The sequence below is a fragment of the Dama dama genome, chromosome 14 (genome assembly GCF_033118175.1).
Source record: "Dama dama isolate Ldn47 chromosome 14, ASM3311817v1, whole genome shotgun sequence".
NCBI lineage: Eukaryota > Metazoa > Chordata > Mammalia > Artiodactyla > Cervidae > Dama > Dama dama.
In genome coordinates, this window is record NC_083694.1 from 51012024 (window position 1) to 51027970 (window position 15947).

At 46.3% G+C, this 15947-nt stretch overlaps 1 protein-coding gene across 1 annotated transcript in view; it reads left to right on the forward strand.

The window, feature by feature from the left end:
• LRRC38 (leucine rich repeat containing 38) overlaps positions 1 to 10723 on the forward strand; it is a 37231-nt gene extending 26508 nt beyond the window's left edge. Inside the window, exon 2 of the mRNA XM_061159790.1 lies at positions 10221 to 10723. Within this exon, the coding sequence (XP_061015773.1) occupies positions 10221 to 10474 (254 nt within the window). The 3' untranslated portion in view covers positions 10475 to 10723. The remainder of the gene's footprint in view (positions 1 to 10220) is intronic.
• The last annotated feature ends 5224 nt before the right edge of the window (positions 10724 to 15947 follow it).

The following is a 15947-nucleotide window of genomic DNA, read 5'->3' on the forward strand; positions in this document are numbered from 1 at the left end:
AGTGAGATGATTTGTGACAGTATAACAGGTGTCCGGCTCATTCTTGAACTCAGTTTTCCTATAATCTGTTGGTTAATTTGGCCTCTGAAGTGTAAACAACAGAAGCCAATCCTGGCTAATGTACGCAAGGCAAGTGCAAGGATGTCAGGTAATTCACAGAGCTGAAGAGAAGGCTTGGGAAGCAGACTCAGGAGAGAATGGGGCCGCCCTGGGAGCCTGGAAAGCAGAAACCAGTTGATGAATTCTGCAGGGTGGGGCTGCTGGATTGAGTGGGCTCCGGCCATGCTTTTGGTCAGTCCACACAAGAATCAGTGTGCTGGGACAGAGAGACTTGGGCGAGGGGTCCTGCATTTTAAGAAAGTCACATCAAAGGACTGTCCCGGTAATCTGGTTGATAAGACTCCACATGACCTCTGCAGGGGTTGCATGTTCAATCCCTGTTTAGGGTACTAAGATCCCACATGCTGTGCAGTACGGCCAAAAAATAAATGAATAAAGAAAGAAAGTTGGACAAGACATACCCAGGGGGTGAGAGGTGATTGCCCAAAATGAATTCTGAAAGCAGACTCCATATGAGTAGAGATGGAGTGTAAAAAGCTGAAGGATGACTGTTACATGCTAGACATCTCGACTGGGTGAATTGTATCTCCTAGAGGGATATGTCTAAGCCCAAATACCTGGAGCCTGTGAAGGTGACCTTATTTGGAAAAAATCTTTACAGATATAGTTAAGTTAAGGATCTCAAGATGAGATCATCCTGGATTTAGGATGGGCCCTAAATCCAATGACAAGCATCCTCATAAGAGAAAGAGAGTGATGTGAAAGAGACTGTTGTTATTCAGTCCCTAAGTTGTGTCCGACTCTTTGCAACCCCATGGACTGCAGCAAGCCAGGCTTCTCTGTCCTTCATAAATTATGCTCACACTCATGTCCATTGAGTCAGTGATGCCATCCAACCATCACATCCTCTGTTGCCTACTTCTCCTGCCCTCAATCTTTCCCAGCATCAGTGTCTTATCCAATAAGTCAGTTCTTCAAATCAGGTGGCCAAAGTATTGGAGCTTCAGATTCACCATCAGTCCTTCCAATGAATATTCAGGGCTAATTTCTTTTGGGATTGACTGGTTTGGTCAGTCAAATACAGAGCAGAAAAGCAGAAAGAGATACAGAGCAGAAAGTCTTGTGAAGACAGAGGTGGCGACTGGAGTGATGCTGCCACAAGCCATGGAATGCCACGAGTCACCAGAGCTGGAAAAGGCCAGAAAGAATTTTCCCCTAGAACCCTCAGTGGGAGCCTGGCCCTACTAGCACTTTAATTTTGGACTTCTGGCCTCAGCCATGAGAAGATGAATTTGTTTTAAGCCACCCAGTTTGTGATGATTTTTATGGCAGCCCTAGGAAGTTAGGACAACACCCAAACCCTTAAGAAATGACCTCTCCCCACTGAGGACTCCAGGCTTGGGCCTCCATTGGAGGTAGTGAGGATTCTAGACTGAATGTATAAGTTTCCTGTGCAGCTTTGGCTAAAGCCTGTGACCTACTGAGTCTCAGTATCCCTACAAAAAACCTGTTCAAGCATTTGTAAGGCAATAGGGGAGGGTAATGACTCCAAATCCAGGGTCTATCCTTTCTCTTCTGGGGAATCGGAAGCAGGTAACATAAATAGTATTCTGTTTATTTGTCTGCAAACCAGAGTCACTGCAGTACTAGCCATGGAGGTTGTTTTATAGATTACAGGAGCATAGATAATGCAATAGGGGCTTCCCAGGTGGCTCAGTGGTAAAGAATCCGCCTGCCAATGCAGGAGAGGAAGGAGACGCAGGTTCGATCCCTGGGTTGGGAAGGTCCCCTGGAGAAGGAAATGACGACCTATTCCAGTATTCCTGCCTGGAGAATCCCATGGACAGAGGAGCCTGGAGGGCTGCCGTTCATGGGGCCACAGAGAGTTGAACACGACTGAGTGAGCGAGCACACACGTACCCCCACAGACAATGCAGCGCTTGGCAGACTGTCCTGTTAGGCTGCAGGGGTGAGCTGATTGGCCTCACTCTCTGTGGGTGCTCTGTTCTGTTCCACCTGTTTCCAAAGAGCAGTGAATGTTTCCACCTTCCAAGAGGGAAAAGCATGGGAGAAACTCCGCTTTTCAGGCAGCTGCGAAGTATCTGATGATGAGTTTAGGGAAAAGGACTTCTGTCCTGCAAAGGAGGGGCCTGTGCTTGTCCAGCACCATTGGCCATTAGGTGGGACAGTCAGTCCCCTTGGGGAGATGGTTTAGGAACTCCTATGGCCACACAGGTAAGCCATGCTCTCCAGTCCTGTCTTTATTCATGTTGTTTTTTAGTTGCTAAGTCATGCTCAATTCTTGGCAACCCCATGGACTGCAGCACGCCAGACTTCCCTGTCTTGGCAACCCCATGGATTGCAGCACGCCAGACTTCCCTGTCTTGGCAACCCCATGGATTGCAGCACGCCAGACTTCCATGTCCTTCACTGTCTCCCAGAGTTTGCTCAAACTCATGTCCATCGAGTTGGTGATACCATCCAACTATCTCAACCTGTCACCCCCTTCTCCTCCTGCCTTCAGTCTTTCCCAGCATCAGGGTCTTTTCCAATGAGTTGGCTCTCTGCATCACTTGACCAAAGTATTGGAACTTCAGCTTTAGAATCAGTCATTCTGATGAATATTCAGGGTTGATTTCATTTAGGGTTGACTGGTTTGATCTCCTTGCAGTCCAAGGGACCCTCAAGAGTCTTCTCTCCAGTACTGCAATTCAAAAGCATCAATTCTTCAGCACTCAGCCTTATTTATGGTCCAGCTCTCACATCCATACCTGACTACTGGAAAAACCATAGCTTTGACTATATGGACCTTTGTCAGCAAAATGATGTCTCTACTTTAACAGTGTACAGATGTACAAATTTTATCTTTTATAAAATGATGATTGTGTGTGTGTGCTCGGTGTCCTAACTGAGGAGAATTATCAGCTGCAGTCCTCTGTCAGTCTCATCTATTTCTTACTTTAAAATTTTTTACTACTATGTAAAATTCAGAAGCCTGAGGACCATAGCTCTGGACTCTAGGCTTCCAAGCAATCTTAGTCATGGGCTGATGGTTTTACCCTCAACTTCTGCCCATGCCTTATACTTTCTGGCTGCCTCTGGGATGCAGGACATGCAGAAACCCACTGCCCAGGGGGTTACAAGCTCACATGCCTGCCCAGGGGCCATCAGGTGACATGAATGAGTGAGCAGGCTCACACCAGGTGTCCTGTCTCATTAGGGAAGCCTGACAATTTTCTCTGTGTGACAGCATTGCCTTATCTCCTGATTTGAATGTTTTCTTAAGCTGCTTAAAATAAAAGACCCCTGTTGTTGAATTGGAGTTTTCCACATGGCTCAGTGGTAAAGGATCCACCTGCCAATGCAGGAGACACAGGTTTGATTCCCGGGTTGGAATGATCCCCTAGAGAAGAGAATGGCAACCCATCCCAATACACTTGCCTGGGAAATCCCATGGACAGAGGAACCTGGAGGGTTACAGTCCATGGGGTCATAAAAGAGTCCAACATGATTTAGCGACTAAACAACAACAACAATTGTTGAGTTGATTAAAAAAAAAAAAAAAAAAGCTTAAAAAGCTATTGCAGCCTGATCCTGGCTCAGGGCTGCCTTCCTTTAATCTCTTAATCCAGATTCTCAATTCCTTGCAGTGATGCTCCTATGACTCCACATGCAGCCACTGGACACCAACCAGGAACAGTCATTTGGGAAAATGTTGTATTTAGGGGGTGCTATTCTAGCCCAGATGTCCCAGGTGGTGCTAGTGGTAAAGAACCTGCCTGCCAATGAAGGAAACCTAAGAGACACAGGTTCGATCCCTGGGTCAGGAAGATCCCCTGAAGGAGGGCACAGCTGCCCACTCCAGTACGGGGCTTCCTCCTGGCTCAGACGGTAAAGAATCTGCCTGCAATGTGAGAGACCTGGGTTCCATCCCTGGGTTGGGAAGATCTGGAGGAGGGCATGGCAACCCACTTCAGTATTCTTGCCTGGAGAATCCCCATGGACAGAGGAGCCTGGAGGGATACAGTCCATGGGGTTTTAGAGTCGGACACGACTGAGTGACTAAGAATGCCCATAGTAGCCCAGGAGGACATATCTCATGTAGTTTCCCACCCACATGCCAGATTCTACTCAGGCCTCTTACCTGCAGTACATTTCTCATTCCTCTCCAATGATCCCCCCAACTCAAAGAGAACTCGTTCATTCCATGAATATGGATGAATACTTACCATATCTTCCAGACATTCAGCTCTTTATTTTCTGAATTTGTAAAGTCCATACTTGATTCTCAATCATGCATCATCTTCTCCACTGCTTGCTGTTTTTAAGTTTAGGCTCCTCCGTCAGACCATAGCTTCCCAGGTGGCCTAGTGGTAAAGAATCCACCTGTCAATGCAGGAGACGAAGGAGGCGTGGGTTTGATCCCTGGGTTGGGAAGATCCCCTGGAGGAGGAAATGGCAACCTACTCCAGTATTCTTGCCTGGGGAATCTCATGAACAGAGGAGCCTGGCGGGCTACAGTCCATGGGGTCACAAAGAGTAGGATACAACTGAACGACTGAACACACAGGCACGCCAGATTATGAGCTTCCTGAGGCCGAATGTGTCCCTTTCTTCAGCATTACACGCAACATAGGGTTGTAGGAAAAACACAGGCTTTAGACTAAAACAGAGCTGAGAGGATAAGTTGAATTCGGGCTTTCCTTATTTAATAGTACATGAATTGCCAAGATTTCTGAGGCCCGCTTCCTCGCCTATGAATTGATGATAATGCCACTCACCTCCCCAAGGGAGGTCAGTTATAAGTGTCATGCTTATAACTTATAAGTCATGCTTATAAGTTATAAGGGGTAATAAGGGGTATGCACTGCATCAGAACATAGTAGGTGCTCAATAAATACTACCTACCCCTTGCACATACATTCTTCACAGTCTGGGAAATGAATGAGGGCTCACTGGATTGGGAGATGTGTATGTCTTTGTTTTCAGAAATCTACCCAGGGTGCCTCTGGGTCACCCCTGGGCTTTCTTAGTTCTGCTTTCCACCCAGTTTTGACTCAGTTGGGACCAGCCATTTGCAATATGGCACTCCTTCCTTTTTCTTCCTTCCTGCCTTTTTCTCCTTTCTTATTTTTTTCTGAATCTAGCGTAAAGCCTTACCAGTTTTGTTTAATGCATGAATTAAAAAGCCATTTAACAACTAAATGTGTGCCTAGTAGCTAACAGTAGCCCTGCCTTAGAAAGTTATCTATTTAGCTGAGCATTTCAGTTGAAAGCAGCAGTTCTCAACCAGGAAATTCTGTTTCCTTCCCTGCCCTCCTCTTGGGGACATGTAGCACTGTCTGGAGACATTATTGATTGTCACACTGGGTAAGGATGCTGGCATCTAGCGGGCAGAGGGCAGGGACAATGTAGGACAAAAGATAAACATCTTGCAGTGTGTAAAACAGCCCCCTACACCAAAGAGTTATCCAGGCCCGAATGTCAGTAGTACTGAGGTTGAGAAACCCTGGTTGAGTACCCTGCAGGAGAGAAGAGGTGACCCCAGAGAAATATGACTCCAATTCCTGAGTTCTGCAGCCAGCCTTGAATGTGTCCTTAGACGGCCCGACAGCAGTGCCCTGCCCCCCTCCTCTGGGCCCTGCTGACTCTCATTTCTCTGCCCTTTGTGAAATACAAAAACCCATTAAGTCAGTATGTCTTATCGTGATGGCTCCATCAAGCGTGCGTCCAGAGTCTCCCACTCCTGGTGGGCTTGTGTGTGGTGTTTTTCAAGCAAGCCTGTTTTCTCTAGCCACAGAGAAATCGGAGATGACATTTTCTAAAAGTGTCTCTTTGTAAAAATGCCAAGCCTAATCTCAAGGCACAAAGAACTTATAGAAATCAGAATCGACTTGAGGAGTCGTGACCGGCAAAGGTAGATTTAAATGGCAGGCTTTGTGGACTTGTGTTGTTTTGAGGGGGGTGGTTGTTTGCCAGTTAATACAGCTCATTGAAAAAAGGACTTCTGGACCTTTTCTCTGGGTCATAATGACCTATTATGACTTTGAAAATTGCAAATATTACCTCGGTTTTAGAAACTGCCTGGGCTTCATGCAGTCCATTGATGTCCATCTTGTTTCCTTTGTAATATCTTTGGGGAAGGGTGGGGTGGATGCTAAGAAGAGGCAGATCAATTGATTTGCTTGATTTTCTGTTGAAGAAAACAGTGTCTGCAAGGGAACCTCACTAAAACTCTCTTTTAAAACTCTCTGGTTCTGTTTAACTGCATTTTAAAGGCTTAGAGGTAAGCAATTGCTTGGCTTAAGAAAAGAAATAGGCAGAAACATTGTCAAGTGTAAATTGGAGAAACCTGCAGAACTCTGGTTCAGGTAATTCCTTGGATATCTAAGGTAGGCACAGATTCAGGGAGAGGAGGGAACGTGAATCTGGTCGTGAGGCAATGGTTCCCATGGGAAGGAGAACATCAGTGGGTTGGCTATAGACTACATAAAAGGTGGGTGATGACAAAAGGAAGGTGGAAGCTCAGACAGCCTGCCTCCATCTTCCAGTTCTGAGGGAGAAGGAAAAATACACAAATTAGTGAGGTGTGAGGAAGTACCCCATGGAGATGGATTGAAGGCAGCTTTCTGAAACCAGGAAGCACTGAAAAAGAGAACAATGGAAGGTTTCCTGAGAACGGAGAGGAAGTCAAAGGTAAACAGAAGTTGCAGGCAGGTGAGCTTAATGTGAAAACAGTGTCTTCACATCTCTGTGAAACTGTGTTGCTGAAGGCAAGCTATATGGATTCTCTGTGCTTCGGTTTTCTCATCCGTAAAATGGGTATAGTAATAATTGTTGTGAGAATTAAGAGTTAATTTGCATATAGTACTTAAAATAGTGTTTGGGTGTAGTAAGTACAGTATGAATGTTAGTTACTACTACTTTATTTTTCTCTCCTCTTCCAGATCAGAGACACAGCTGTCCTTTTTATTAATTTAATATCATGCATTTTACTATTATGCATTTTCTTATATTTGAAGTTTGTGAATTTATGGCAATAACTTGATTTAGTATTAATATATAGCTTGTATATCCATCAGGATGTGTAGATTATGCTTGGTAATGAACAATTTTTATTGTTTAATACTAAGACAAGTCTATATCTTTTATTTGTGTGTGGTGAGGATTGTTATTAGTCTACTAGGGTTGCCATAACAAAATACCACAGATTGGGTGGCTTGAACAATAGAAATTTATCACAGTTCCAGAGACTAGGAGTCCAGACTAAGGTGTGGGTAGAGTTGGTTTCTGCTGAGGTCTTTCTTCCTGACTTGCAGGTGGCCACCTTCTCACTGTATCTTCACATGGATTTTGCACGCGCAGAAAGAGAGAGAGCTCTCTGCTGTCTCTTCTTCTTTTAAGGACACCAGTCCTACCGATGAGCCCCACCCTTATGACCCCATTTGGCCTTAATCACCTTCATAAAGACCTTAAAGGACATGGTATCCCAATATAGTCATGTTAGGGCTTCAACACATAAATTTGGGGTGTGGGGAGGTTTAGTCCAGTCCATAACAGGATTGCTGGTGGAGGTGGGCCTCTGTTCGTAGTATTTATTTGGAGACCCGGGTTCTCAGGGGCTCAGCCCATGTCCATCTCTCCTACCCCAGCTCTTGCTAAATTCCTCTTGGCTCACTCTGCAGCCCCAGGTGAACTTTTTCCCATATCCTGAGTTCTTTACCAGCTTTCTTCTTCTCTGTCTGAACTCTTCTTCCATGGCTGGTTCCTTCTCATCCTTTAGACCTTAACTGACAACCCCTCCTAAAGATGGTCCTTTGTCCCAGACAAGTCTCAGCTTTAGGCTCCTACAAGTAAGTGGAAAGGGTAAAATTCACCAACCTGTAGTTCTCTAGCTCTCCTTCCACTTTGCTTGATGGCAGATGGGGTACCCCAGGAGGAACAGTTTACTGATGAGGGAGCAGTCCTCCAGAGATATCTAAAATGTCATAAACCCATTACGCTAGGGACGTGTCCCTCACCCCCAGATGACCGACAACTTCTGTCACCACCTTTCCTCTTGGTGGCCGTCATTGGAAGACAGCATCGGCTTCCTGTGCCCCCTGGCCCCTGTCTTCTTGCCTATCCTTTCCAGCCCCACATCCCTTTTCTGTTCCTTTTGTAGGCACAGTGGCTATAGGCCAGGTCTACTGGAGGCAGATTATTTGAGTTAGAGTTAAAGCTAGGCCGCTTACTAGCTGTGCTGCTTTGGACAAGTTACTTTACCTTTCTGAACCTGTTTCCTCATCTTTAAAATGGGGATGATAGCAGGACCTTTCTCATGGAGTTGTGAGTATTTAATGATTTGTTATGTGTGAGGTGCTTAGAACAGTGCCTGGCCTATGGTAAGCTTTGTGTGTGTGTGTGTGCGCGCGCGTGTGTGTGTGTTAGTCACTCAGGCATGTCCAGCTGTTTGTGACCCCATGGACTGTAACTCACCAGGCTCCTCTGTCCATGGAATTCTCTTGGCAAGAATACTGGAATGGCTTGCCATTTCCTTCTCCAGGGAACCTTCCCAACCCAGGGATAGAACCTGGGTCTCCCGCATTGCAGGCAGATTCTCTACTGTCTAAGCCACCAGGGAAGCCCATGGTAAGCTCTAGACTGCATTTATTGTCGCTGCTATGCAGTCCATCCTAAAGGAAATCAGTCCTGAATATTCATTGGGAGGACTGATGTTGAAGCTGAAACTCCAATACTTGGCCACCTGATGTGAAGAACTGATTCATTTGAAAATACCCTGATGCTGGGAAAGATTGAAGGTGGGAGGAGAAAGGGACAACAGAGGATGAGATGGCTGGATGGCATCACCGACTCAATGGACATGAGTTTGAGTAAACTCCGGGAGTTGGTGATGGACAGGGAGGCCTGGTGTGCTGCGGTTCATGGGGTCTCAAAGAGTCAGACACGACTGAGAGACTGAACTGATGAAGCATTTTCTTAGCACATATCCAGGTGTAATATTTTGGGGGGCCTGTGGGTTTGAAACTTCTTTTTAAATTAGCAAGACACTTTTCAAGTGAGATCTTAAAGGGAACCCCAATATATGAAACAGAAATTGCAAGGACTTCTCTGGTTGTAGTGCAGTGGGTGTCCCAGGAACTCTCTCTCAAAAGCCCTCACACTCTTCCTCATCAACTAGAAGATAATGTTTCTCAAGTGTGCCTTGGGGACCAGCAGCATCGGAATCTCATGGTTATTAAAAATGCAGAGCCTAGGGTCCCACTCCAAACCTGCTGAATTGGATTCTCCAAGAGGTGGAGCCTGAGAATCTGAATTTCAGTATAGTCTTCAGGTGCTTCTGAAGCACACAGGAGCTTCATGCCAGCTTCCTAACTATATACTGAAGGTCACCTTTGGATGTAGGCTTATTTTCCCCACTACTCTTCTAGAGTAGTGATTGGAGTCTCTATGATGCTACACTGATTCTTTGTTCAGTTTTGCCTGGTTAGCAGTGAAAAGGAGGCTGGCATTCCTCTTGGAAAGCTACCCTACAAACTGAAGTGTGCCATCATAGGTTGGTATTGGCCCTATACATCCCACTGCCTCTGCCCCACCCTCTGCCTACCCGCAAGGCTGGGTATTATCAGGTCTGGATTAGGGTCTACTGAGCTTCTAAACCCTAAAAAGGTGATATTCCCTTCCATCAACCATTCTTAGTGATTCAAAATCAAGAGTGCCATGCCTTAAAGCAGTGGTTCCCAACCTTTTGGCACTAGGGCCTGATTTCATGGAAGACTAATTTTTCCACGGGCTGATGAGGGGGGTGGGCAGAGGGATGGATGGATGGTTTGGGGATGATTCAAGTGCATTATATTCATTGTGCACTTCACTTCTAATCTGATGTTGCTGCTGATCTGATAGGAGGTACATGTCCGTGACCTGGATGTTGGGGACCCCTGTCTTGAAGCGGGTCAGGGGAGACCAGCACATTCTGGATTCTACCATGTGATTACTGTGAGGCCTTTTGAAACAGTCTAAATTGCATTCAAGTCCACTTTGTCCCCCTTTTGTGTTTGGGTGATGCGCCCTTTGCACTTGGTCCGCACTCACCTTGCTGACTTTTGGGCCATCCTGAGACACAGCCTAAACCTCTCTCATTCTGCCTGCCTTTTTCACAGGCCTGGACGAAATCCAGTGCTCCCTGCCCATGGAGAACAGGAGGATATTCCTGCACGAGCTGTCAGAGGCCAGCTTCAGCGAGTGCAAGTTCAGCCTCTCGCTCACAGACCTGTTTGTCATCATCTTCTCCGGCGTGGCCGTGTCCATCGCTGCCATCATCTCCAGCTTCTTTCTGGCCACCGTGGTGCAGTGCTTCCAGAGGTGTGCCCCCAACAAGGACACTGAGGACGAAGACGAGGATGAGGACGACTGAGCCACCCCCAACCCTTCCTCACTCTCCTGATCCCCAGCCGGTGGCTCCCCTCTGAGAAGAGAGGGAAATGCTGAAAGGGAGGAGAACTGACCATCAGTGACCAGAGGAGCGCATGCTCCGAGCCTGGCCCCTGGGTGCACCTGGTGAGACCTCCGATCTTGGAGTTTAGAATCCGTAGAGTGGAGGAGCCGAGGAAGGATTCCCAGAGAAGAGCCTGCCTCGTGGCTTGAGATGTGTGCGCCGGGCGAAGACGGCTGAGTCAGGCTTTGGAGCTGACAGCTGAGAATCGCATAGGGGATGTGAAAACTGGAAGGCCTGACCTGCAAAGATGACTTTGTCCTATCCAATTCTCCCACTTGGACTGGGAGACCAGGCAGCCTCTCCTTCATCCCCAGAGGCAGCAGCCCAGATGGTGGGGACTGGAATTCAAGTCCTGGGAGCAGGATTTCTGTTCCTGAAATAGGCTTCGGCCACCTTGAGATGTTATACAGAAAACAACCCGTGTCTGGCTAAAGTGGCACTGAGGAAAAAGCTAACACCTGGACAAAGGGTGTTTGTCATTCTGTTTTTTTGAGTGGGTCAGGGAAACTTTGTCGACAGAACTCAAACCCTCATGGTTATCCTGAGATTGCTGTTGTTGTTTAGACACTTGGTGGTGTCAACTGTTTATGTCCCTGTGGACTGTAGCCCACCAGCCTCCAGTCTATGGGATTTCTTAGGGAAGACTACTGGAGTGGGTTGTCATATCCTCCTCTGATTCATAAAGGAAGGACAGCCAATTCATACCTTTGCGATGGCCTCTGCTCAGAGTCTTCCCTCTAAAGTACAGCCAGGTGGTTCCCACTTGCCCTGACACCTCCCCCAACCGTGATTCCCACCTCCACTGAATATCACCTGTTCATTCTGTGCCAGCACCATTCCAGACTTGTCATCTCCAGAACTTGAATCCTGGAGGCCAGGATTCCAAAAAGCAGGTTACCTTGGACCAACAAAATGTTAAAAAAAAAAAAAAACACCAAAAAAAAAAAAAAAAAAGCCCTGGGACTTGGCTTCTGAAAAACCTACATCAGTGGCCTTAGGGTGTGTGTGACATTTCTTTGGAGCATAGGCTGTGACAGGCAGTGTTTTCCAGGATGTGGAATGCAGTGCTGTGATTCAGAGATGGTATGAAACAATGTCATATGCCCGGCAGGTTGATGCAAGGTGATGGGTGTTAGCATCATCGGACCTTGCTGGGGACTGGCACTTAGACAGGGGACTGGTGAGAAGCTCCTGGGATATTTCTGGGAATGATCTCTCCATTGTTTCCTATAATATATTCCTTATGTTTCTTTCTCTGTTGCTCCCCTTGAATTTTTTTTTCACTTTTAGTTTTTAATGACATCTATTTTTTTTTAAATTGGAGTATAATTGCTTTACAATGTTGTGTAGTTTTCTGCTGTACAGCAACATGAATCAGCTATGTGTATACATATCACCAACTTGATGGACATGAGTTTGAGCAAGCTCTAGGAGTTGGTGATGGACAGGGATCCCTGGCGTGCTGTAGTCTATGGGGTCGCAAAGAATCGGACACAACTGAACGACTGAACTGACTAACTGATACATATCTCCTCGCCCTGTTGAGCTTTCCTCCCACCCGCACCCCCATCCCACCCCTCTAGGTCATCACAGAGCCCTGATGATGGTAGTGTATGTATGTCACACGTGGTTGTGTATATATGTCGATGCTACTCTCTCGGTTCATCCCACCTTCTCCTTCCCCAACTGTGTCCACAAGTCCATGCTCTACTTCTGCATCTCTATTCCTGCCCTGCAAATAGGCTCATCAGGACCTACGATGGAATATTACTCAGCCATAAAAAGGAACAACATTGGGTCATTTGTAGTGATGTGGATGAACGTAGACTCTGTCATACAGAGTGAAGTAAGTCAGAAAGAGAGAAACAAATACCACATATTAACGCATGTATATGGAAGCTGCCTTAAGTCTTTGCCTCCACAGAGAATTACTGAGTGCTTGCTAAGTGTTCTGGCCCAGGCGCTGTGGGTGTGCCTTTCATGATGAAGACAGAGCTCTTGCTGGCTTGGGCCTCATATTCTTATGGGTGAAACAGAAAACAAACAAGTAAACCAAACAGTAATTTAAGGTAGTGATAAGTGCTGTGAAGGAAATAAATGAGGTCTTGTGACAGAGTGACTGCTTGGAGACAGTCAAGAGTGGATGATTGGGTGAATTAGCCAGGACTCTCCAGGGAAACAGCACCAATAGAAAATCATCTATCCATCTGTCTGTCCATCTGTCTGGATTATAAGGAATTGGCTCAGGCAGTTATGGAAACCAAGAAGGCCCATGGTCTGCAGCCAGCCAGCTGGAGACATGAAAAATGCTAGTGATTTGATTCTAGTCTGAATTCAAAGGCCTGAGAACCAGGAGAGCCAAAGGTTAAGTTCTAGTTTGAGGGCAGGAAAAAACTCAGATCAAGTGGTCAGGCAGAGGGCGAGGGAGAAGGAGAGAGGCAGAGAGAGAGAGAGGGAGAGAAAGAGAGAGACAGAAATTCCTCTTTCCTCCACCTTTTTGTTCTATTCAGGCCCTTGATGGATTGGATGCTACTCACCCACTTTGGAGAGGGTGATCTGTTTACTCAGTCTGAAGATTAAAGTACTAATTGCATCCAGAAATACCCTCACAGACACATCCAGAAATAATGGTTAACCAAATATCTGGGTCCCTTATGACCTAGACAAATTGATGCATAAAATCAGCCATCACCCAGGGACCTCTGATTGGGTTGCTTTGAGCCTAAATCCTGCCTCCTCTTCCCACCTCCTTGCCTCTCTCACTTCATCCCTACTCTCCTTCTCTTTCACTCCCTGTCCCTACTTTTCTTTCTGTCCTTCACCCTTGAGGAGACTCCTGGTCACCCTTTCAGCCACCAGCATTGTTGACTCCAGCAGAGGAGACCCCCGGCTCAGAGGGGCTGTCTTCTCAGAGTCTCTGCACAGGTGGAGCAGTATGCCAGCATCTTCCCAGAGTTCATAGCAACATCTGTGGGCTCCACCCTCAGAGCAGGCAATGCTTCCATTGGGGAAACAATATAGGCAAACACACTGGTCATCCTGAACATACAAGATGCTGCTTGAATTCTTGTTGAAAGACTCCAGCCATCATTTGTACCTTACTGTGAATGAAGGTATCTGGAGATGGTTTTTGATCAAGGGAGAGAACTCCACTGATGTTTGGTCATTGTAGGGGAGATAGATGGAGGAGAGGGCTGAGGGCTCAGAGGATGGGAGTTTGAGACACAAAACAGTCTAACACCAGCACCACCCCAGCCTGGCCACAGACTCAGATGAGACTTAGGTGGTATTGGACTTCTGTCATCACAGTCTCTAATCCCCACTCCCAAGAGTATCCTACCAGGGACATAACTGAAGACCCTGGATCCAACTGTTATTTTTGTTGTTGTTTAGTTGTTGTGTCCAACTCTTTGCAGCCCTATGAGGGGTAGCCCACCAGGCTTCTTGGTTCATGGGATTTTTTTCCCAGGCAAGAATACTGGAGTGGATTGCCATTTCCTTCTCCAGAGGATCTTCCTGACCCAGGGATTGAACCTGCATCTCCTGCATTGGCAGTCGGATTCTTTACCACTGTGCCATCTCGGTAGCCCAATCCAACTGCACCCCTACTAAAGTCATAGTGTGTTTCTCCCAGAATCCTAGGGAGGTGGTGCCCCCAAGCTGTAAGCTGTGTAAACAGCATTACACCCTCATTGTAGTAGGTACTGGTAGATGAGTTCCCTTTTAATGAGTCTACTTTATTCCTTCATTCCACCTCCAGTGGTTCATTGTGGTCAGCAGACTCAGTTGTTTGCTCAAATACAAAAGCCCTGCAGAGTACGGAAGCTGGGGGTCATATGCTGAATGGACAGGTGAGTGGGGGCGAGGCTCCCTGGCTTGCTGGGTACCCATCAACCATCATTTCTGCCAGCTGCAACCCAGGGTTTTGGAAAGAACATGATTCTAGGGAAGAAGAAGAGTTTTAAAGTATTGCCTGTTGAAACAGTCATCTCCTGGATATAAAGTTCCTCTGAAGCCTTGGGGACACCATGGGGGACCTAGGGACGTCTGTGGTCAAACCCAGGGAAATACACTGACCAGTAGCTTAGCTCAACTAGGGAAACACCTTTTGAGAAGTGACATTGCACAAACAGTAGGTGATGATTTAGTGCTCCCTGACTTGCTGTTGTGCCTCAAGATATTATTAGCAATAGTGATAATTCTGCATACCAGTTGAGGGCCTCCTCTGCACCAGGACTGTCCCTCTTCCAAGTCTCCACAGGTGTCATTTGGGTCTCAAATGCTACCTCCTCAGAGTCACTTTCAACACACTGTCAACTGCAAAGTGGCCTTTGCCATCTACCTCTATAAGAATTAAATCATGTGCTACCACAGCTGCTGATTTTCAATACCTCCTGAAAGGAGCTCAGGATGGAGAGCAGAAATAAGGTACTCTGTGCCCTGGAAAAAACTGGAAGAACAGTTTTTTGGATAGATATTTTCAGGAGCTGATTTTATGAGCTCAGTTATTGTATCTCCTCATGTGTAGAAAAACACTAAAATTCTTCATGGTGATGACTGCTCCTCATGACTAGAAGAAAACTTCTGCAAAAAAATTTGTGCTTCATTGCATGAACTTCCTCTTCACCAAAATCATGTATATACTGACCTTCCCCCCTACCTTTTAGGAGCAGTTTCTCAGGGCTATCGTATAGTCCTCATTTGGCTCCCAAGTAAAACTTGTCTCACAATTCTCATGTTGTGCATTTTTTTAAGTTGACAACATTACCCTGTATTATTTTTTGCACAGCACATACTATGGTCTGAAATTATCCTACATATTTATTTACATGTTTATTGTCTACCTTTCTGGACTAAAGCATGAACTCCCCAAGAGCAGGAACTCAGGCCCTTTATGTCTCCAGCATTTGAACAGTAGTGGCACAACCAATGTGCATATGGGGTGAAAGTGCAAAAAATGAATTCCAGGCACCATGAACTATAAACTTTACAAACTTGAGTGCTACTAAAACACCTTGCAACTCTAGGAGTGAGTTGCTTGTTGCTCAGTTGCTAAGTCATGTCCGACTCTTTGTAATCTCATGGACTGAAGCATGCCAGGCTCCTCTGTCCTCCACTGCTTCCACAGTTAGCTCAAATTCATGTCCACTGAGTTGGTGATACAATATAGCCATCTCATCCTCCGCTGCCTGCTTCTCCTCCCCCCTTCAATCTCCCAGCATCAGGGTCTTTTCCAATGAGTTGGCTCTTCACATCAGGTGGTCAAAGTATTGGAGCTTCAGCTATAGTATCAGTCCTTCCAATGAATATTCAGGATTGATTTCCTTTAAGATTGACTGTTTTGACCTCCTTGTAGTCTAGTGACTCTCAAAAGTCTTCTCTAGCACCAGAA